The sequence below is a fragment of the Solanum verrucosum genome, unplaced genomic scaffold (genome assembly GCF_900185275.1).
Source record: "Solanum verrucosum unplaced genomic scaffold, falcon-dt-bn FXZP01000060.1, whole genome shotgun sequence".
NCBI lineage: Eukaryota > Viridiplantae > Streptophyta > Magnoliopsida > Solanales > Solanaceae > Solanum > Solanum verrucosum.
In genome coordinates this window covers 11735338-11757853 of record NW_026020129.1, presented here as the reverse complement: position 1 = coordinate 11757853, position 22516 = coordinate 11735338, and the positions used below count along the sequence as shown (strand labels likewise).

Genomic DNA, 22516 nt, shown 5'->3' with positions numbered 1-22516 from the left:
AATACTATTAAACTTAAAATGCTACTTTTAGGACCAAGTTTTCCCAGTAGCATTTTTTTTTAATTTAATAAAGAGAAGATAAAAGCAGGCAGCCGCTCCGTTACTTATAACACCACCACTCGGCACTCAGCTTACTTTTTTCTTGCTAGGCTGCTGGTTGCTTTTACTCTTTTCTTTCACCTTTAGCTCCTTCCTTCCTTACTTGTCATTTGATGATGGAACCCAATCCCAATCCCATCTCCTCTTCTCTTCTCCTCTTTCTGCTGTTTTTTACTCCAACTATGGTGGCTCCTCTAGGTATCAACTACGGGCAAATTGCCAACAATCTTCCCTTACCGGAAAACGTGGTACCATTAGTCAAATCCATCGGAGCTACCAGAATCAAGCTCTATGATGCTGACCCACATGTCCTCAAAGCCTTTGCTAACACCGGCGTTGAGTTCATCGTCAGTCTTGGCAATGAGTACCTTTCCAAGATGAAAGATCCTTCTAAAGCTCAATCATGGGTTAAAAATAATGTCCAAGCTTACTTACCTGCTACTAAAATCACCTGCATCGCTGTCGGTAATGAAGTTCTCACCTTTAACGATACCATCCTCACCAACAACCTCCTCCCTGCAATGCAAAGTGTCCACACTGCTCTTGTTAATCTCAAATTGGACAAACAAGTCACTGTCACCACCGCACATTCTCTTGCTATTCTACAAACTTCCTATCCGCCATCTGCTGGAGCTTTCCGTCGGGATCTTGTCAACTGTGTTACCCAGATCGTGGACTTCCATTGCAAAACTGGCTCACCTTTTCTGATTAATGCTTATCCTTACTTTGCTTACAAGGGAAATCCGAAGCAGGTCTCCCTTGATTTCGTGCTATTTCAGCCCAACTCTGGTATCGTTGATCCAGAGTCCAATCTCCATTACGACAACATGCTTTTCGCTCAGATCGATGCTGTTCACTCTGCTTTAGCTTCCATCGGGTACAAAAACGTCTGCGTACAGATCTCGGAGACGGGATGGCCGTCAAAGGGAGACGCCGACGAGGCCGGAGCTACACCGGAGAATGCTAGGAAATACAACTGTAATCTGATGAAGCTTATTGGTCAGAAGAAGGGTACACCCATGAGGCCTAACTCGGATTTGAATATATACGTATTTGCCTTGTTCAATGAGAACCTCAAGCCTGGTCCTGGTTCGGAGCGAAACTACGGCCTGTTCAAGCCGGACGGATCTCAGGCTTACCCCTTAGGAGTCCCGGCAATCAACGCAGTGAGTACGAATAGCAGTAACTCCGGTGGGTCTGGATCTACACCATCAGCGTCAGTGCCGCCAGCAAGCTCCTCCTCCGGTTATCTGGCCATTACTTCTGATTCGGTGAGCATTTTAGCTTCTTCTTTTTCTCTTTTTATGATCCGGTCTTCTTTTTCTCTCTTTTTATTTCCAAGTTCTATAATTACTGAAGGACTTAGATGTATGAAGTTATGTCTGCTTTCATTTGATACTAATATTCTTGTGCAATTCTCAGGGGACAAGTCTTTCTCCCTGCAAAACCTTGCTTCTCTACTTTGTGAGCTTTGGACTATGGAAGAAACTTGACAACTACTACCACTTGTAATAGACGAGACTCACTAATGTTTGTATTCTTTGATTATTTTTGACGACTTTGCTTTATGGTATTATTATTATTAGATTAAAAAGACGATACAACAGCTTACCCATTATTCCAATCCTATCTATCCGCTCTCATTCACTGGTTTGTTCTAACTTTATGGCTCACTTTCATTCAATTATGTCCATTTTTTTCATCTACAAGAAAATGTCGTAATAAAAACTTCTTCATCAAACTGCTATATGTAATTAGATAAAAAGGTTTGGTCCTTGAGTACAACTTCTTCGCTAAAAAAATGATAAGAACACTACTCTACAAGAGTATAATGCCTCTTACGAATAACTCGGATACCCAAGACTTACAAAATTTCTCTAAAAAAATAAAAAGTCTTTCAAGAAACACTAGAGCCTCATCCAATTTCTGTTTTCCTCTTGGTGCCTCTTACTGATAGAGCACCTACTTCTAATTTGCCTAGGATAAGATGAGCCCCAACCACGTTAGCTGACTCATGAACTAGCCCCTGCCAGACAGCCAAGAATTCAGACTTTATCAAGAGGGGATAAGAGCAACCAGTCGAGCATCTTCAAGAGCTTCTATGGCACTGAAAGGACCCTCCCACAACTCCATTTTGTTGAGCTTTAACTCTTCGATAGAACAACACATAGGCAGCTGATGTTTTGATATCCGATTCGGCGACAGGTGAAACATGGGAATCATCAAAATGATACCATCTGTCGTCATCAATCAACTGCCAATTAAAAGAACCCATCAGTATACAATGAACCTACAGTCAACCAAGACCATCGGAGCCCCTTGGCAGAGATTGAGCTCAATATTCTCACTATATATATTAACAGCTCCTGATTTATTGCTATCTCAAGAAGAATATATTCTAGGTAGCAATTACGATATTCAACAAAAGAACAAGACAAAATAAAAAGTACCTTGCAGTAAGCTGTGTAATGCCCACCACCTAGTCCACCATAATGGTTGCTTATTGCATATAGCTCATACACATGGGAGCTCTCAGATAAATCCGTACTTTTCACATACTTGCTTAAATCCAGATTATGTATGGGAAAATTCACAAACGTATCAAGCTTGTTCTTCAGCCATCGGCTATAAGAGAACCGCTTTAAGTGGAAAACAAGTATGTCCGGTAGTCTCCATAAATCTAACTTCTTGGAGGCTTGTCTATGCTCCTTGCAGCGAGGACAGTACCTGAATTAAAATCATAAACATACACTTAAATCCACATCAAGTGGACGACACTTAAAGAAAACATCTCATAACATACCACATATCATCTGGTCCTAAAGGTTCCTCCTTTAGGAAGGCCTCCAAACACGAAAATAAGGATATAGCTTCTTGCTTGGTTTTCTTCACTGTAAGTCCACTTTTGTGAACCTCTGGAAGGTCTTTGAGGTAGCTTGCATCATATAGCTCATATTCCTTCTCAGTCCAATCCAATATAACCTTTTGCATTCTAACTGGTTCTATCACTGTATCTTTTGTAATGGGCCTGCAGTTAGTACCCCGTTCATCAGTTAAACAAAGATGAAATGTCAGCTCCATGCTGAAATTCCCCACTGGATCTATGCACTCCGTTGATTGACCTTCACGACCAAATTGGATAGTACAGCTGTTCATTGGTACTTCAATTGTTTCCGAGGGAGAACCATTTTCGGCACCATCCTTAAGACCAGGTGCTGATGAGATAAATGCTTTCCTTCTTAATGGAGCAAGTACCTTATGGACAGCAAAATCAACATCAGCTCCGTTATGTGGGTCTTCCAAGAAAGTAACAAGCGGTGTCAAGAACAACTTCCTCTCACTGGCCTTCGAACTGTCTATGATACACCTGGAGAAAATGCATGAAGGTCAAGGGCAGGTGAAGAATAAGCTATAACAAGTATAGTCAAGACACCAGTCCTGAATAGTTACTTTTCTTGATGAGTGATAAGTAGTATTATTACTAGTAAAAAAGTCAACTAAGAAATTCAGAATTAACCTCATTCTTTGTCAGTTAATAACCTCAATAACGAATTTATACTATTGAATGTAAACACACACACCAAATTGAGAGTAATCACAAATTCACGAGTCCACACTTTCACTCAAGTTGCTAAAAGCAATACCAGGAGAAGACTAGTAAATTATCAAATGCATGAAAAATCAATCATGACGAATGGGACAGCTGGTGGGCCAAAAAATAACAGAATTTTTAATTTTAAGAGCTTATAAATTAGCGCAAGATTCAAGAATTTTTTTAAAAAATAAATACCAATATAATCCAAGGATTTAAACTTACTTTTCCAGGTACCTGTGACTAATCTCCAGTCTTGTCAGTTGTGCCACCCTTTTCGGGAGCCTGTATGCAACAATATGTTCATCATCCTTAACTGAATTCAAAATCTCTGTAGGGTTCTCAAAGTATCGAAATACCCGATGTTCATAGACCTGTTCAGGAGACTTATTATGAAACAAACAGTAGCACAGTTCGAACAAACCAACACAAAATATTTACATGTGTGCAGATATACGATTCTGGTACAAACATTTGCAGAGGCATGCACATGTCCGGTACCCATACATAATGTGAACAAATAGCAAAAAAACCATTACCTCTGCAAGTAGCAGGTATTCATCAATCCTTAAGCAGCATGCAATTTCTAAAGCCTGTGCAAGATCTTTAATATAACCATGTTTCAAGACGGTAACAGTATATGGCATTGGAAGGCCACTGCCATCACTATAAAACACTGTTACTGTCATTGTCTTTGTGACTGTTGAAGGAAGTGGTAGAGACAAATACATGAAGGGATCAAATGTTATTGAGATTTTGTTGCAGTCAGGGCAAACCAGCGTAGACTTATATTGGCCCTGAAATAAATAGCTTCAGTATGAGTGAACTTGATGGCCATATGCACTAACAAGAAAACAAACATCAATTTCAGATACTTTATATGCCAACAGAGTTCTATCCAAACATTACTGAAAGTGAAATAGCCTTTGTCACCAGAAAGAAGAAAAAAAAGTGATTATCAGTCTCCAGTAAGTGGCACTGTCGAACTCAAGCTGGCAGAGGGAAGAGAAAAAGAAAAAAATAATAACAATTCCCAGGACTAAAAATATAAAACCACTTGCATAAAGGTCAATCAAGACAGTCCCAGTCAATATTGAAAGAAAATGACAAAAAGCTAAGAACCTGGCAAATATCAACTATAACGGAGTCATTTCTGGCTCTGTGGTATCTCCAAAGCTCGTTAGCAACTTCTTCATCTGGACGACCGTCTGAGTCCTTTGTCTCAAAATACGGCTTTTGCTTGACGCGATTTAAATCTTCATGTAATCCATCCAAGAGGAAGGCGAGTAGTTCCTAGAAAAAGAAGCATATCACTTATTGAAAATCTAGCAGCATTTTAAAAGAAATGTGTTTCGGAACATAGAGGCAAAGGAAACATCTGAACTTAAGGCCTGCTGCCTATAGTGGGAAAAACTACCAGCAATATTCTAGCAACGAAAAACAACAGGCTCTACTAGTAGTGGCTAATACATGGTACATTTATCATCAGATGATACAGAAGCATTCCTAAAGACGAAAATTAGCATTGAGCAAACCCTGTGGCAAATATGACAATCTCAGCCAAGACGAGCCAAACCAACCTGAGAGTCATGCTGGTTATATCCGCTAAACTGGGGAGCAAATCGACCAAGTTTTCCCTTGAATGCACGAGGTGCCACGGGTGTTCGGCCAGAGGACCACAGTTTCCTCAACAGTTCACCAAATGCAAGTGCAAGCTCACCCTGTAAAACTACAACAGATATTAGAAACTTAAATATGGATCTCTTCCATACGAAAAGTTCACAACATAGACAAAAGAAGCAACATTACATGCATCCCCAAAGGATTCTGTCTGTTAATCTCGTCAGTGTAATCTTGCAAGAAGTATTCGACGAACGGAGGTGTATGAACCAGACACTGAAGGGCACTATTCATGAAGCATGTGTTGCCCAGATTGGATAATCCTGCCAACCCTCCCCTTTCGCCTTTACTTGCAGGCCTCAGACTATCATATCCATCCTCCATGTCACCATAACTGGAGTTCAAAGAACTCCCTTGATATGCATTGGAGCTATATCCAGTAGAGAAACCATTGGACAATGTTGGACCACCAGCAATTGTGACAGATGATCTCAGAGGTTCAACTGGAACCAATGCCAAGTCGTTTCCGGTTGAATCGAAGCCAAAACCAGAAGGCAGTGACCCTTCAGGTTGCACCTCCAGGAGAATCTGGCAGGAGATCATTCCATCAGTAAAGATTTGCTAGAAAGCATGTATTCACTTATTCTGAGATTATTTTTTCTTGTTCCACAAACCAAGCATTGTATTACTTGTGCCAGATTTTATGCTCAGATTATTTTAGGTAATGTGGTAAACCAAACGGCCCCTCTTACTAATGCATATCACTATCAGCTGGTATTTCTCATTTTCCATAGGACACTAGTAATGTAGAGAGGACATATTGTATGAGAAACTCACTTCTTGATCCATCTGCAAGTTGGAGTCCTCCAGTGTTTGGTTTGAAGCAACTAACTTTGTATGCTTCTTTTTATCAAAATAATCCCAGATGTGTGCCTGTACAATCCAAGAAATGATAAGAAGGGTAAAGATTTTGTCTCATTTTAAGAAAACTTTGCTTGATGACATGAAATAGAACTAGATAATGTCCTAATTTTAAAAAGAAACAAACCTTCTCTGGAGCAATTTCTTTGAGTTTACACACTATGGTATAGAGTTCATGTAAAGATGCCTGAAACATATCACACCATTTTAAAGTTGCTAAATAACTGGAAAAAAAAACATATTTAAACAACAGAACAAAACACCAAAAAAGCGATCAGATGATACAGCTGATACAGCTAGTACGGTCACATTGATCTACCGCCACATAGCTAACGGTTCCACCCATTTATTAAGTTATAGAGGGTGCAGAAGTACATAAGAAGACCACCATGATTCAAATAGCAAGTTCATGTATTGCTCCAATAGATTATCAGACATCATTCTCTATGCCCCACCCCACCATCCCTAAAAAAACATGTTTTCGAATTGATAATGACAAGATGACTGAGATTGTTACAGCAAAAGCAATCATCAGATTGTGCGTTTACTAATGTCATTCTTAAACAGCCAATAGATGGCCAAACGAATGGAGAAGCAGGTGTACACTATTTATAATTCGAGATAAGAAGTGAAAGATGATGCAACAAGAGTGCACCTTGAGTCCCTGACAATAAGTGATCTTTTATTCTGAAGGGGTAAAAAATGACTCTGTATCTTCTTATATAAATTAGTGAGACCAAATAGAGAGGCAAGGCCATAAATACCTTTTTACTTAACCGTAAAGCCTTGTGGCTTTTATCTCTAGTATCAAATAAATTGAGACATAACGGGAACACCTCCACGCTAAGTTGCTTGGCATCTCCCACAGATATCATTTTCCGAGGTAATGCTGGTCCTCCTTTATACCTAAAGGCAGTGTGATTACCGCAAAAAAAAAAATTAGAAATGGAAAGCATGTGAAAAACCCTTGTACTTCATTCACAATTTTAGCAGATCACTAGCATGTATGCTAGTACCTGGGAAAAGAATAGCATGTGAATCCCAGGGAAGAGTAAATGTTTTGTACAATCAGCTCTAAAAAGGTTTTTTGAGACCCTAACTAACATAGACACAGTTAATTGTCATAAGGGGAGCTACTGCTCCAATCCAGCTCTCCTTCCACTGAAAATGAAAAAAATACTCCCTCCATTTTAGTTTAAGAGTCTTAGTTTGACTAGGCATGGAATTTAAGAAAAGGAGACTTTTTAATCATGTGGTGTATAATGACCAAAATAGCCTATGAATCTTATGGTAAAAAAAACAAGTCATGTAGAATGTTGGAATTGAAGACCAAATATAGAAAGAGACATTCATTTTGAAATCGGACAAAAAAAGAAAAGTAAGATATTTCAATTGAAACAAAGGGGGCATTAAGTAACAGCATAGTACTTCTAATCATGACAGTCGACCATAACCATCCACAGACAACTCTTTCTGAACAGTGAAGTTCACAAAAGAAAACCATAGGGAATTTTGCATAGCTGTTGTTCGACAAAAAGTGCCTTAAAAAATTGAGTATCTTCTATTCATGAAAAAAAAATGGGAGTATTTCCTAGACACCATAAACGGTGTTGCCAAGTTAAGCTCCACTGCACTGTCTGATCAAGGAAGATGAATGAGAAATAAGCAAGAAAAACTTACCACTCAGAGAGCTTCTCCCATACTTCTTGTGGGACCAACACATAATCACGCCCTTCTTCCAAAGTTCTGAGAAGCTGTGGATCATCATCTCCACTGTCAGCTTCTCTAATTATTATATCGCTATTATCAATTGGTCCAGGTCTATTAGCTGAATTTGGCAAAAGAGAAGGCAGAGATTCGGTAGCATGCTCGTTAAATGGATAAGCACCAAGAGGCTTCCTAATGTACCTCTGCCAATCCATGAACCACCTAAGCATACAGACAAAACTAAATGAGTATGAATTTTCATGTTTATTCCCTTTATGACATGTTCTAAATTTTTTCTTTTAGCAATTGGCAAAACGCTTAACTTCCTAAACACCATAAGGTCAGACCAGAAAAAAAGAAGAAATAATCCAACAGTTACGATGTCAGCAGAGTAGTCACCACATCAATTTCTTATCTGGAACTGGTTGAAGTGTCCATCGGTAACCATATTATGGAGCACCAATCTTTAAGGTAAAATGAAATTGCAAAATGGCCATCGCAACAGAAGGGAGGATCTGAATAGCTGAAGCGTCATATGACTTCGATAAGAAGAAACCACCTAGCATTATTTGCCTCTAGTACGATTATAGTCCTGGTCTCTACAAATATTAAGGTAATGTTTCACAGATCCAATGAATCATAGTCAATGTAGTGCTTCAGCTCTCAAATTTTCTCTATCAGTACAGCACATTCAGGTGCACATTGATGATTTTACTTGGTACATAATTATTATTTTTGAGAAAGAACTTGGTACATAATTATCAACTCTGTATGCTTATGCTTAGTGCTTAATCATGTTGTAGATTCTGCCAAGAGGAAGAACAAAGAGAGTCATTTCTCAAGTAGCTTCCTTTTCTTTCATATAATATAGGTGAGAAAACAGCACTTACAATATGCTGCTGGGAAACTTGAGCCATTTTAATGTTTCAAAACTAAAACTCATGGACTAGAATGAGTCATATCATAACCAATTACTTCCGAAACAGTTCATATCAGGTTAAGCTTTTTAAATTAATATTCTAATACCTTGTTATTATTAATGAAATATTTTACCTGATAAAAAGAAATACCTTGTTGTGATAGTTATTGAAAACTAGCACATTAACTCATTTACTACAAACATAACATGGTGGCAGAAGCCCTAATTATTTAGCTGATAGATGTGAGTGAGCAGCAAAAGAAATATGTCCCAAGGCATTGGTCTAATGGTAAGAGAACAGCGCCTATGGAAATTTGTAGGTAATCAAAATAAAAACAAGAAAGAAAGAAACACAAAGTGGAGCGGGGGTGCAATACTTGTTGGAATAGAACATCAAAATAAAAAGCATAGTAGGATAAGGACCTGTTAGAAATAACATAATAGAGATTCCCTTGTTTCAAATTGGACTCAGCTTTGCTGATAAGCTCTTGAATGATCCTTGCCTCTTCTTCTGGGGTGCACGGCAATTCAATAGATCCGTTTTCCATCATGTAGGTCGAATCCGGAATCGTCATGATCCACGCAATACTAGTAATGATAATAAACAATAAGAAGAGAGATTCCAGTTCAAAATTGAATTTACAAAAGAAACGAAACAGGGGTATGAGAAAAGGAATAAACGAACCCTAGTAGATCCGAAAGCGATAGAGAAAGGGGGAAGTTATGAACCCTAGATTACAGGAGAAACCCAAATTCCCCGATTCGAGTTTTGATCTGCACAAATACACGAAGCGTCTCTCTCTCTTTTGAGTTTTGAGTTTTCAATTTTCATCCACCAACCTTTTATATATGATATGCCCAATCACGAGTGTCCTACGTGACATAATACACGTAGGACATAAAATTGTCATGTAGGATACTATATATGACGAATGTGTTTATTTGTTTAATTTTATACAAGTTTAAGTGTTTACTTGTGCATACCCAAAGTTAAAATCATAATTGTCAATTGACACCAAATTAAGGGTCATGTTTATGTAATATGTAAATATTTTTTATTTATGTTTTTGAGTTTTGTATTCTCTCTTTCTTTTTCTTTTTTTGGTTAAATTTATTGTAGGTATTATATTAGAAAGAAAAAGGGTCTAAAAGGTATTCTAAATTGCAAATCCCATAATAGTTTACAAATGTGGTAATTAGGGTTGTTCATGGTTATGATTAAAAAATTATATCGAATCGTAATCCAAATTAAATTGATTAAAAAATCAATATTTGATTTGGTTTGGTTTGGTTTTAAATTTTAAAAACTGATATATTTGGTTTGGTTTTGATTTTACTAAAAGACAACCGCAAAAATAATCAAACCAAAGATATAAATTTTATAATTAGTTATATATTATTCATAAATAAAATATAAATATTTTGCTAAATTTTAATTAACATAGTCAAACTTTACACTTTTTCTCATGCCGAATACTTAAATTTCAGCCTAACTATCACAATCATAAGTCCAAGTCCATCAAATTCATTACTTTAGTCTTTACTTGTCATACCTCACATAATATGATCACACTTTCTCTTATTTGAATCACTTTGTTCGTGTCATAATAACTCTAGTATTGCTTAATTGTTTAATTGAACCAACAATAGTTTTCCTATGAATTGTTCATGTACTAAGTGTTTGTGTGTATCGAGATACGTATGTCCTCAAAAAATTTATTACTTTCAAATCAAAAAAACTGAACCAAACTGACGGTTAATTTTTTCTTTTGGTTTGGTTTGGTTTTAGAAACTTAAAAAAATGATTAGATTGATTTAATTTTAATTTTAAGCAAAAACCGAACTACAAACACCCCAGTGGTAATTATTCCGTCTCTCTTGATGTCAGTATTTATGATGGTTAAAATTCAGCTTCTGCTAACAGATGTGTTTGTGCGTGTAGTAATTACTTTGGGAGGTTAAAAACGTTGAATAATGTATTTGTGCATGTAAGGTTATTCGAGAATATAAAGCAGACCAACACCACCCAAAACTAAAGTTACAAGAACCTACTCATATCGAAATGACAACCGAATAGTATCAAATAGCGAGCACTTTGCGTAAGTTGTTCACTCTTCCTAAACCCAAATACTGATGAAGAAAGCACTCAAAGCATCTTTATATACGCATACCACAAATGTGCACTTGGAACACAAAATCATTCAGAATTTTACTTTGAATAACCCACTTTCCTAGTCAAGTTATAATTCAAAGAAACAGGCCAACTGAAAAGAGTCTTTGATGTTATACTGTAAACTTCTGTGCTCAAGATACTACTTCCAGAGGGGGACTTACAAATGCACCAACCAGGCTCAATACCATGAAACCAAAAGTCCAACCAACATAGGGGATCTGCAGTTGAGCATCTAAACTAGTTACAGCAGCTTACAGATTCCGAACAGTACTTTCATCTACAATTCAGTCCTGAATCCCGTTAACAAAATCATACAGTATCAACAAGCAGTCGATATGCAAGGACACATATATACAAACAAGCCAATAGGATCGGCACATGACATGGCCAAAGCTACCAGTCAATGGCACATCCTATAAACAATTGACTTTACTCTAGTGCCATAACCTCATGTATGCAAGAATCTGCAGAGGCACCACTGAACAAGATCTATGAATCAGTTTTCTAATGATAGATGTCAAGTATTAAACACCCCAACCAACAAAAAAACACCTAACACAAATTATGACATGGTAGCTCTCTCATCAGAGCTAGCAGAGGCGTCATTTCCAGTAGGAGAAATCTCACCACCTTGTACCTCATCTTCGCTGAACATGCTGTCTCTGCCAGATTCAGAGGATGAGCCAATCTCCTCATCACTGAAAACCTCAGCCCTATGCCGCCTCCTCACATCCTTTATGCCTCTTCCTTGAAGAGCCAATCGCCTGCGCTTTCTTGCCTTCCTCTTGCCTTTGGGAAACTCTTCCTGTTTTGATTCAAAAGTCTTGTTCCTGACATCTTTTGCAGCTCTATCCATGCAATCTTCATTATCCTCCGATTCAGTAAATTGGGAATCAACATCAAGCTTGCGTCTCTTCCTATTTGTACTCGTCTGATAAAGAAAAATAAATTAAAAGGATATAAGCCTAATATGAATCCAAATGGTGAATTGAATATACACATCACTCGTTAACGAGCATTAATCAACATAGTTCCTTTTCTGCAGTAATGTAAGCTTCATGGATGGTTTTCTTCCTTATTTGGGTAGCCAGGCAGGGTTACAAGGAGATTTGCTTGCTAAGACAACAAACTTCAATTTTCACTATTTTGGAAAGAAATTGAGGTGAACCATAAATCAGCCGGAAACCTTCCAAACTAGCTATTTTCACAATATTTTTTGAAGTATCCTTCGCAATGACCTCACTCTAGAACAAGAAACACTGCCTAACATTGAACCTTGCCTCCCTCAAAGTTAAATATGGCCACAGTAATAAAAAATAAAAAATCATCAGCTTAACCATTGATGCAACAAGTTTCTTCAATTGCAATAGCTATCCAGATTTACTGCAAGAATTTGTCAAAGATAAAAAGGAAACTTGGACAGTTGCCTATTTCCTTCACAGACTCAGGGAAGCAGACATTCCCAGTTCCCCACTTGGGCTGCATACCAGTAGAAACCCTTCTTTTAATAAGTAATATTGGGAGATATTATCTATAGTCGCAGAACATATAAAGAGGTTTAATACAAAGACGGATCATAATTGGTCTCAAATGTTATTTGTAACATATAATTATGATATAGGAAATGTAAATGCACCACTCAATTTCACATGATCTTATGTAATTTAGCTGATCCCAAGCCCGGATAAAAAGGAGGGTGGTTTACACTGACATCTAGCATAAAATGAACTATTGTTATGCATCTTGAAGAGCTGAATGGGTACAAAGAATTCAGATAGCACCTTCCTCACCCTCGATTAGGATTTAGCTTACTGAATATGAAGCTTAAATAAATGCTTAAAAAGCAAAAGAAAGTAATTTAGACTCATTAGACACTTTTCAGACTCCAAGCAGTGCCTAATTCTTAAAGATAACCTTGGGACCCCGATCAACCAGGCGAGACCATTCACTTCGGTTCCGCAAGCAATCAAGGACAGCCTGAGAGTGACTTGCATATGCATAACGTTCTCCATTGTGCTTCCTCAAGTTCGGCCAGTGCTACAGAAGAATCAGGAAGATAACAGACAAATTAATGTTTTTTGTTAACACCAGAAAGAGAACACATCTTATCTCATTAAAGCATCTGTACCGGAAGAACTGCATTGCAGAGCTCTTCATAAGTCATTCTTTGACCTTTGCTCATAATCTCAGCAATCAAGCCTACAAATGCAGAAAAAAGGTAGCAACGTAACATTAAGAAGATCCAAAATAAAAGGAATATTCTTTTTTATAGAACATCTAACATATATAACTCTTGTTAAGGCAAAAACCTGGTAATGTCTGATGTGAAGGATAGTCAACCACTTTTGCATCAGCAGCAGCAGCAGCTGCACTTGGTGAATTGTGCATTGCGGAAAGGTTCTGCTCATTTACCTCATTTGGGGAACATAAACTACTACTTGCAGTAGTATTGGACGTAAGTGTGTGACTCTTCTTCAGAGACTGCACACTTTTTGCTGATCCAGCGTCTCCTTCTCTCTTAATAATAGAATCTTCTTCTCTTCTACAACCAAGGGAAATTGATCTTTCAGATTTCTTAGTTTCCTGAACCACCTCCTGAGAACAGTTTGCACCATCTTTGCCTATGTCCTTTGACTTTTTCCTAGATGTCTATGGCAAAATATAAACACGTCAGAATAAAGTCAAAATAGGCATATAATCGCCTATTATGTAAAAATATAATAAAGCTTACCAAACCATGATCTTTTCCTCCACCGCTAGATGTTCGCTTCATTAGCATACTTGTAGATGTTGGAGAGGTTAACTGAGGTAAGCTACCAGCATGACGCATCCGTGGCACTCGAGGAACTCTAGGAGAACTATTAAGTTCTTGATGAAGCAGTAGAGCAAGCTACATAAAAATGACAAGCGTAAGCTAAGAGGGAAATATAATACTTTAAACATTCATTAATTCAACTTCTACCTCTTCATCACTTAGTGCTGCAGGAGATGATGAAGACGGAGGATGCATCAGGTGTGTATTCACTTTAGAAGATGGCTGGCAACTTGGCTGGTTTGTCTTCTCGCATTTTTGTGTCAAATGTGTACCTGCAGCTTTATTCTGAATGTGTGCCGCACTCTCACTTTGCAGTGAGCTAGAAGACTCTGCAGAGCGTGCACTAGCAGGGTTACTACGCACAGTTGATGTCTTAGCAGAAGAATTGGGGACTGAATCCTTTGCTTCTGATAATGTTTTCTTCACTGGAGCATGAGAGAGCTTGGTCGACTGCAATGTCTTTGATGCTGAACCAACTGATGACTTTGGGAGCTCTTTCAACATTTTCTTTGGTCTTTCACGCCTCTCTTCATCCCTACCAGCATCCATTGACGAACTCTCTCTTTTATTACTCAGATTGCTCCCAGACATTCCCCTCGGTTTACCATTAGAATCATGATTATGAGCTTTCGAGAATATTCGACTCTCAGGAGCAGAAGATTTTGTTGTACCTGAAGACGATTTTCCCATGGATAGAACTACTTTACGGTGATTTGGAGCTGACAACGAAGTCGCAACTGCTAAGCTTGATCTAGGTGCCTCTTCAGCAGGTTTTGAACTTTGTTTGTGTCCTGAACTCTTTCTTGCTCCAACTGTAACTTCAGAGATCTTAGGTTCTTGATTAGATTGACAGAGTGCACTGGGTGATTCATCAGTATTAGTTGTATTATTACCACCAATCATTACCTTTCTACTGCCTTCCTCTAATTTACAGTCACTATTTTCCGAATTGACTATAGTGGTAATATTTACTCCAGTTTTTTCAGACAAGCATCCTGAAGATGTCCCTGCAGGTTTTGCCAATGATTTTGTTATATCCAACTTACCCTCGCTTGGAAGTAAACGTTGATTTTCAAGGGCTGCAGGATCAGCATGGACTTCGGTTTCCAATTTAACCTCAAGTTTTGAAGAGCAAATAACCTTGTTATCACTTGAACTTTCAATATTTGGCTGCCTTTTAATGCTAGGGACAAGACATGCAACATTTTCTACCATGGGCTCCGCCATTTGTGATTCAGTTCCAAGACATAAAACAGCAACCTCTTCCTTATTGTTGGTAACATTAGTAACAACCTAATTTCACAATCAACATTATTTTACAAACTTCCTTAACTAGAAAAGAAAAGGCAAGAACAAATAATACACATTCTTTGTGTAATGTCGAAAATGAAAGCATCTCTCATCTCTTCTTTCGCTGTGTAATGGCTGCCCAGTGGCAAGGCATAAGCAGTGAACTGACAAGGTGGAGTGCTATGGACAATCAAGTATGCAAGAGGGAAAAGAGCCTATGCTGAGGTTTTTAAAATGTCTTCAGCTGCTACCTTTGTATTATATATGGGGCAAGAAAAGAGAGATACCCGTGCTTAATATGCAAATATATAAGAGAATCATCAGCCAGGTGACGTGACATCCAATATAACAAGCATTCCTATTTATCTTTTTTATCACTTTTTTAAGCCTTTTTCCCTTTTAAAATAATTCAAAAAAGTGTTCCATTAAAGATAATCGGGTATATTCAAACCTAAATTGCTCGGACTCTTCACTTTTGGTGCCGCACCCGTGTCGACACAACATGGGTGTGGGTGTGGGATCCATGTCCGATTTGGTCAACAGATTTTGGGTACTTTGACAAAAATCGGTGGGGAAAATCTGGCCAATTTTGATGAATTTTGTAATCAATACAAAAGCTAAGGTGAAATTGAAGGAAATGGAATACATTTTATATAAAATTTCTATGTCACTCTGTTTCCTTTGATCTCCTTCCAGGATTCTCCTCAAATTCTCCACATAATATCTCATAATTTAGGTTTTATAACTCTATTTTTAGATATTTTAATTATTTTTAGGTGAATACCCACGCCCATATTCATACATGGATCCATATCCCCAAATCTTAAAAATTAGAACATGAAGGATCCGACCTTTAAATCCGCACCCGTATCGGACACCCACACCCGAATCCGAGGAGCTTAGATTCAAACAATCACCTCTTTTCTTGATAAAAACAAACGCCGTTTCTTTTAATCTCTTAATTAGGGTTAATCCTCTTCCTCCTTCACCCACACCAATCTCCTCTTCTTCCTCCCCTCGACATAGGTACTCGCCAAGGTAAATATTCTCGTTCTTGCTTTTGGGATTTGTTTTATTAGTATTTTGGGCATCTCTGTATCCAGTATTTTGTATTTCTGTCGCCATTTAGATTTGCAGTTTTTACACCAACCCAGGAAAAACCAAAAATTATGGATATTCAACCTCTTTCTCTATTGATTTATTTTTCACGGATCAGACATCTTCTCCAATGTATGATCTCTGATTTTAAGTTGAACTTTTTCTCCTTCATTTTAAAATTATGTTTTTGGGTGTCAACGATGGGTGCTTTATTTTTCTATGTATCAACATTTGCATTGTAACTTTGAATTGAGTGATTTGATGGATTGGAAAATTACTAGCTGCTTGGGGTTTTCCTTTGTTGCAGTTTTTGACTTTTCTGGGCGCAAGTGCGAAAGGAACATGTTTTATGGCTCTCTGCCTTCATCACACACACAGACGACACATAGACCTCAATGTATCATCTCTTCTTTATTGGGTTTGCAGTTTATTTCTTCTTCTGCAATTTAATTCCTTTTATGTCTGCGTTACAGTTTCCCATCAATCATCTTGGACTCTGATCAAGCGAAACTTCGTCCTGCATTGTAGCCGCAAAAGTCAACCTATTGATGAGGTGAATGATTTATCCCGTTTCTCAAGGTGTGGCACGATAGTTAGATGTTGCAATAAGAATAATAATTGGGGTGGGGGAGTTATATTTTTGAAAACATATGGCTACATGTTTTAGTTACTGTTAACTTGCTTGACTTATAACTTCCTGTTCACTCTCAAATCGAGGTGTTGAGTCATCCCTATATAACTAACATTTTTGGGGAGTCATTTCTATGCCCTTTTTCCATTTTAAAAGAATTCAAGAAAATGTTCCATTACAGAAAATTGGGTATTCAACAGTCAACTCTTTCCCCTGATAAACCAGCCGCCGCCTCTTTTAATCCTCTTGGGTAGGGCGCCATTCTCTCCCTCCTCCTGGCAGGCGAATCTCCTCTTCTTCCTCTCCTCGCCATAGGTACTCGGCAAGGTAAATATCCTTTTCCTTGCTTTTGAGATTTGCTTAGTTGGTATTTTATGTATCTTTGTGGAGATTACAGATTTCTAGTTATGGGACAATAAAGTGATATTGTGCGCTTATGATGGTATTTGTTGCTCATCATGCTTTGGGATTTGTAAACATATAAGGTTGAAACTGTACTTGGACATAAATTTTACTAGAAAATCAAATTTTATGAGTAAAAATAAATTTTATTTGAAATACTTTACTTATTTATTTATTTTGTGTGTGTGTTTCAGGGATTTACTTCTTTTCATTTTTTCAATTCATACTATGAATGATGGAATATATTGAAACAAACAAAAACGTTTTTGGAAAATTTTCAGAGAATTATGAGAAGAAAATTACATGACATTTGTAAGCACAAGAGGGAGTAAAGTTTCTGATTTTTGGAATGATCTTAGCAAAGTGAGAGAGAGAAAATCACAGAGGAAGTAACAGTATGAAAGAGGGGAAAAGGGAATGATAGAGGATTGAGAGAAACCATAGATTCTCTGGAAATATTAGCTAATTTAAAGGATAAAAATTTGAGTAATATATTAATTAATTATAGATGAGTCTTTGTGGCCGTGAAGCTGAAGTAAAGCTGCAAAATATTGTACAGAAGTTGGGGGTTTATAATGGAATTTGCTGTGAATGAGAGATCTTTCTTACTCCATTATTCCACATTTCTCTCATATCTCATAAACCAATCCCGATGGGAGCTAATTAGAAATTTATGATGTTCATTTATTCACCTGGTATCTATTGTTAATTTATGCTTATTTGTATATCATTACTTTAGGCTTTAATGGTCATGCCACCATGGAAAGTATACATGGGTGATTTTTCCCGGAAAGCTCTGGACATTATTGCAGGCTGAATGTAGAAATCTTGGATTGGATGATCTTCCATGTAGAATGTCATTAGCTTGGAATATAAAAAGTATCACAAGTTACAAAAGAAAAGTCTTTTGAAAATTTTAAAATAAGATAGGGGAATAAATGAGGAGTCGTGTTTGAAAAGCAGTTTCGAAAAGGAAACAAGGTTGGAAAATTACTAGATACTTGTGAACAAGATCAAAATCACAACACTAGAAGTCTCTAATTATAATCAATAATAGTTTTACTTACTATTATACTAATAAACATTATATTTCACAATAGAGTTAATGGTCAAAAATACACATCAAGTATCCCTGATTTTCGAATTTCATACCTAAACTACCAAGTGTATGAGTTTCCTACCTAAACTATCACTAACTATTTATCAAAATACATTGCAACTATCAATTTTTCCCTTTTCCTCAACTATAAGTGTGTTTTTGACCCTTAATTTTACAATAATGGATATTGTGTTTATGAACAACATTTAACTAGGATAGGAAGGCAAGAGTTTGTGATATATAATTTGTTATCAAGTTGAAAAACGTTGATTAGAATATATAGCCTTATAAAACTACAAAAAGGGAGGTCATCTCATCTCAAAATAGGGAAGGAGATGAGTTATGGCAATCTGGATTCCTAAATTGCATGGTTACCCTCAAGGCACTTCCTCACGAAGTGTGAATTTTTTCCCAAGCAGAAGGAACTGATGCAAAAATAACAGTGGCTAGAATATATAGAGCACCAGAAAAGGTTCACTAGCTTTGATGTCGGAAACTTTGGTGATATTGGCTAATACCATAACAAGAGAGATTTCATCTCCTCTTCATTTTCTAATAGGAATATTTGTAAATCCGTCGAGGTCAAAGCGCCTGGCTTCTATTCCTAATATGCCCATCCATTTTACCTCTCTAACAAAGGGAAGGAAAAGAGAAAATAACACTGGAATAGACAATCTTCGACCCTCCTACAAAGTTTTGGTCTTCCAGCCCTTACATTTTTACAAAGTGAAGTACAAAGAGGATAATACTTAATAGTACATAAAATTACTCTACCACTTGATAAATGCAGAACTGGACATAATTGGTCATACATTTGGCAATGTGTGAGAAATGAAACAAAGAGAATTCACCACATAGTCACAGGAAACTGTAGCATGAAAACCGATCACATACCTCTTCTGTCATAGGTAAACTAGCAGAATCACTCCGCTCTAAATTTGTTACTGCTCCATCATTCTCCATAGGAGAGTCCTCAACCCTAGCAGAAATGTGGTTTCTAATCCTGTCTTCTCGGGGATGTGCTTCACTTGTTGAGCAGCATTTAGATACATCATAAGATGCAGCTTTTGAAAAGCGCTCATTTGAAGTTGGAATGTCAGAATAGCTTGTAGTGTCATGGTCCAGTACACGAGGTCCTTTCAAAATGTCAACAGCAGCCAAAACTTCCCCTGAATTTCCAAATTTTGTTCTCTGAATATCTGTCTTGACAGACATGGGGCCTCTGTCTTTAAAAAAAATTGCAATTGCTTTGAGTTAATTCCCTCATAACTTGAAAAGGAATATTAGTACCATTATCAACAATCATGGTAGTACTAGTATAAAAATTCAAATAGTAGATAAAGCATCAGTAACACAAACCAAATTTGAAAGTCAAGAAAGCATTAGACATGCAAAAAATAGTCATACACATAAAATAAATACTAAAGTACCAAAAAGAAAACCTTTTCTTTTAACAAAAGGGTAGTAGCTTAATCACCTGGTCTAGAAGCATGTGCATCTTTCTTAAGATAGCCTTCCTTTTCAAGGATCTTAGACTTCTTCTTACCACTTTGATCCTTGGACATCCCACAGTCTTCTTTGGTACTCTTGTTGCCTTGTATCATGCTAGGACCCAATAAACCTGTGTCCTTCTTCATATCATTGGTTGAGTGAGTAGTAGCATCTGAATCCATAGCATTGTTGGACTCAAGAACATGCTTCTCGGAAACAGGGTTAACCACTGGTGCAAACAAGCAGCTTTCCTTTGACAGTGAGAATAAAGCACCAGCACCATTACCAGTAATCATCTCATTGCTTTTGTCACTGGTATTATCATGGGCGTCCCTTGTTTCATTATCCCAACAAGGAAATTCGCTATATTTAAAATTAAAGATTTTGGGAACATAACCCCTGCATTTCCACAATTCACGACCAAATACAGATGATAACCCAGAAAACAAAGCTGGATCGCCACCGGGGACACCTTGCATGTGAACCCTTTCTTCCATTGGCAAATCAGTCCAAAGTCTAAAGGGGCTACGGATAGGGAGAGTGTTAGGATATGGAGAATTCATGGTCAAAGTCTTGGTGGGCAACTCAACAAGCAGCTGAGCAACCTCAGTTTCTTCGCTATTATTCGTGGTGGCTTTATTCTTACACTTATCACATGCAAATAACTTCTCACTCTTGACATACCGCACACAACGGGTATGTACCCACACACTGCACTCGTCGCAATTCACCATCTCCTCTCCATCATCAAAATTGACACCACACACACAATCCACTGTCCATGAACCATCAATCCAGTCATCCTGTGGGTTTGCAACGGGAAGCCGGTGAGACCGGCTCTTCATGGTTGCAAGGGCGGCTCAACCCTAAAGCAAGCAGTGGCTTTAGGCCCAAAACAATAATTACAAATCTCCGAAAGAAGCAAAAAGCCCCAAATTCAAATTCAGTTCAAAAAACGCAAGATTAATGAATGAGACTCAAATACGAACGCATATATATATATATCCGAAGCACAGAAAACAAATAAATTCGATTAAACGAAGAAGCACAAGCCGAAATCACACCTAAAAGCAGAGCAAGCACCGAGTATAAAGATGAAGGAGATACATACATGAGAAAGAGATAAACAAGAGAGCTCAACAAATCTGACGAATGTTAATGGCGTTCCAATGTGAGAAGCAACGTATTCACCAACAGCAGAATCAACGCCACCGCATGTAAAGACTAGAATACCCTTGCTGAATATACGTAATTAAAATTTTATTACTTCACTCTTTAAAAATATAAATGGTACTATTATAATTTAAACTAGTACATACTCCATAAATTTGCAATTATTTTTTATTTGTCTAATTTACTAATATTAACTTTGTAAGATCATCTTCAATTTTTTGAGATGTCTTCTTAGATATTTCATGTTTAAATTAATTAGATTATTGAATAAATAAATTTTAAAAAATGCGTAGTGTTAAATTTAAATTTCGTTTAAAGTAATAATTATTACAATATTGATGATCTAGACCTATTTTGTAATTTAAAAATAATATAAAATAGTATATAAATAAAAGAATAATACTTTAATTGACATTTTCAAGACTTAATTTTATTTTTAAACAATTCAAAAAAATAAAAATAAAGTGTCTTAGTGTTGTTTCGATAGGGGATCAAGTGCAAACATTTCAGGCTCGACTTCAAATTGTTAGTACAACTAGTTGGCTTCTTAGTTCGAGTGTTTTTTAAATTTGAATGTCTTTTCCTATGGAAATGAGTTATTGTAAAGTTTTGTCTTTCTCAAAATGGCGGAAGTTAACCCTAAAACTGCAACAAATACAAAAATAAAAATAAAAAATAGGCAATACATATTTATAGCACCTCAATTATCAAATTCACTAGGGAATCCACCCGCGCTTCGCGCGGGTCTGGGTTAGGCTTTATTCGACTATATAATATGTTGAAGAAGCGGTCAATTTTTGGAAGTGTCGTAGACTATGGCATTATTTTACTTGTGGTTTAAGTGCTGTAATGTGATTCCATGTTTCGTCGGGAAACATTCAATTTATTAATGCACTTTAACGTTTGAGGTTTCTTGGTGGTCTTTATATTTAGTCGTCACATATTTGTACGGACATCATTTGTTATAGTAATGTGACTGTCTTTGTATGTAACTCTACGTTTTGTAATACATCATTTTTTTTTCATCTGGAGCATGGCCAACATTAGCATCTACCTGATCAATATAGTTGACTATTCTGTGCAATGCTCCAATCTTACACCGACATCACTATTATTTTTCTCCCCTATTTTTGTCAAACGTAATTTTCGTAGTCCCAAAGTTGCTACATATTGTTTGTTGTGTTGTATAGTTTGTTGGTGGCTCTGCGTACATGTGTATAAACTATGCGCATTATATACAAAGGTATATATGATGGTTGTCTATGTAATATGGCCCATACGTATGCAGTGTGTATAGTTAAATGTTACATATTTGTGACAGTACATGAATCATTCACTATTAAGTTTGTAAAAGAGGACCCATATTTGTGCTGCAAGTAGAAATAGTAAGCAGGACATTCATTTCTTATTTTTAGCTTCTCAAATCAGCGCTTTCCATAAAGGTCGTCTATCCTAGGTGCCCTTATCATGAATGTAATCTGTACTA

At 37.1% G+C, this 22516-nt stretch overlaps 4 protein-coding genes across 6 annotated transcripts in view; 2 read left to right on the top strand and 2 right to left on the bottom strand.

Moving 5' to 3' along the window:
- LOC125826617 (uncharacterized) overlaps positions 1-22516 on the top strand; it is a 72875-nt gene that overhangs the window by 14886 nt on the left and 35473 nt on the right. The window lies entirely within an intron of this gene.
- LOC125826616 (glucan endo-1,3-beta-glucosidase 11) lies at positions 163-1714 on the top strand. The gene is made up of 2 exons (XM_049505968.1): positions 163-1370; positions 1522-1714. The coding sequence occupies exons 1-2, from the start codon at positions 213-215 to the stop codon at positions 1609-1611; spliced, it is 1248 nt and encodes a 415-aa protein (XP_049361925.1). The 5' UTR covers positions 163-212; the 3' UTR covers positions 1612-1714.
- Positions 1810-9685, bottom strand: LOC125826608 (ubiquitin carboxyl-terminal hydrolase 9-like). Of its 2 annotated transcripts, none has more exons than XM_049505957.1 (14): positions 9544-9685; positions 9282-9446; positions 7913-8161; positions 6997-7138; positions 6360-6419; positions 6149-6244; positions 5501-5899; positions 5272-5412; positions 4814-4984; positions 4231-4488; positions 3917-4065; positions 2903-3466; positions 2550-2826; positions 1810-2353 (listed from the first exon to the last, which is right to left on the bottom strand). In XM_049505957.1, the coding sequence occupies exons 2-14, from the start codon at positions 9431-9433 to the stop codon at positions 2189-2191; spliced, it is 2823 nt and encodes a 940-aa protein (XP_049361914.1). In that variant the 5' UTR covers positions 9434-9446; positions 9544-9685; the 3' UTR covers positions 1810-2188. The 2 variants fall into 2 exon arrangements, with proteins under 2 accessions (XP_049361914.1, XP_049361916.1); XM_049505959.1 differs by having other exon boundaries at positions 3929-4065.
- Positions 11563-21015, bottom strand: LOC125826607 (uncharacterized). 2 transcript variants are annotated; one of them, XM_049505956.1, is made up of 9 exons: positions 20969-21015; positions 19844-20723; positions 19261-19592; positions 13994-15139; positions 13763-13921; positions 13341-13680; positions 13160-13230; positions 12946-13068; positions 11563-11962 (listed from the first exon to the last, which is right to left on the bottom strand). In XM_049505956.1, the coding sequence occupies exons 2-9, from the start codon at positions 20700-20702 to the stop codon at positions 11594-11596; spliced, it is 3399 nt and encodes a 1132-aa protein (XP_049361913.1). In that variant the 5' UTR covers positions 20703-20723; positions 20969-21015; the 3' UTR covers positions 11563-11593. The 2 variants fall into 2 exon arrangements, with proteins under 2 accessions (XP_049361913.1, XP_049361912.1); XM_049505955.1 differs by having other exon boundaries at positions 19844-20767; positions 20969-21011.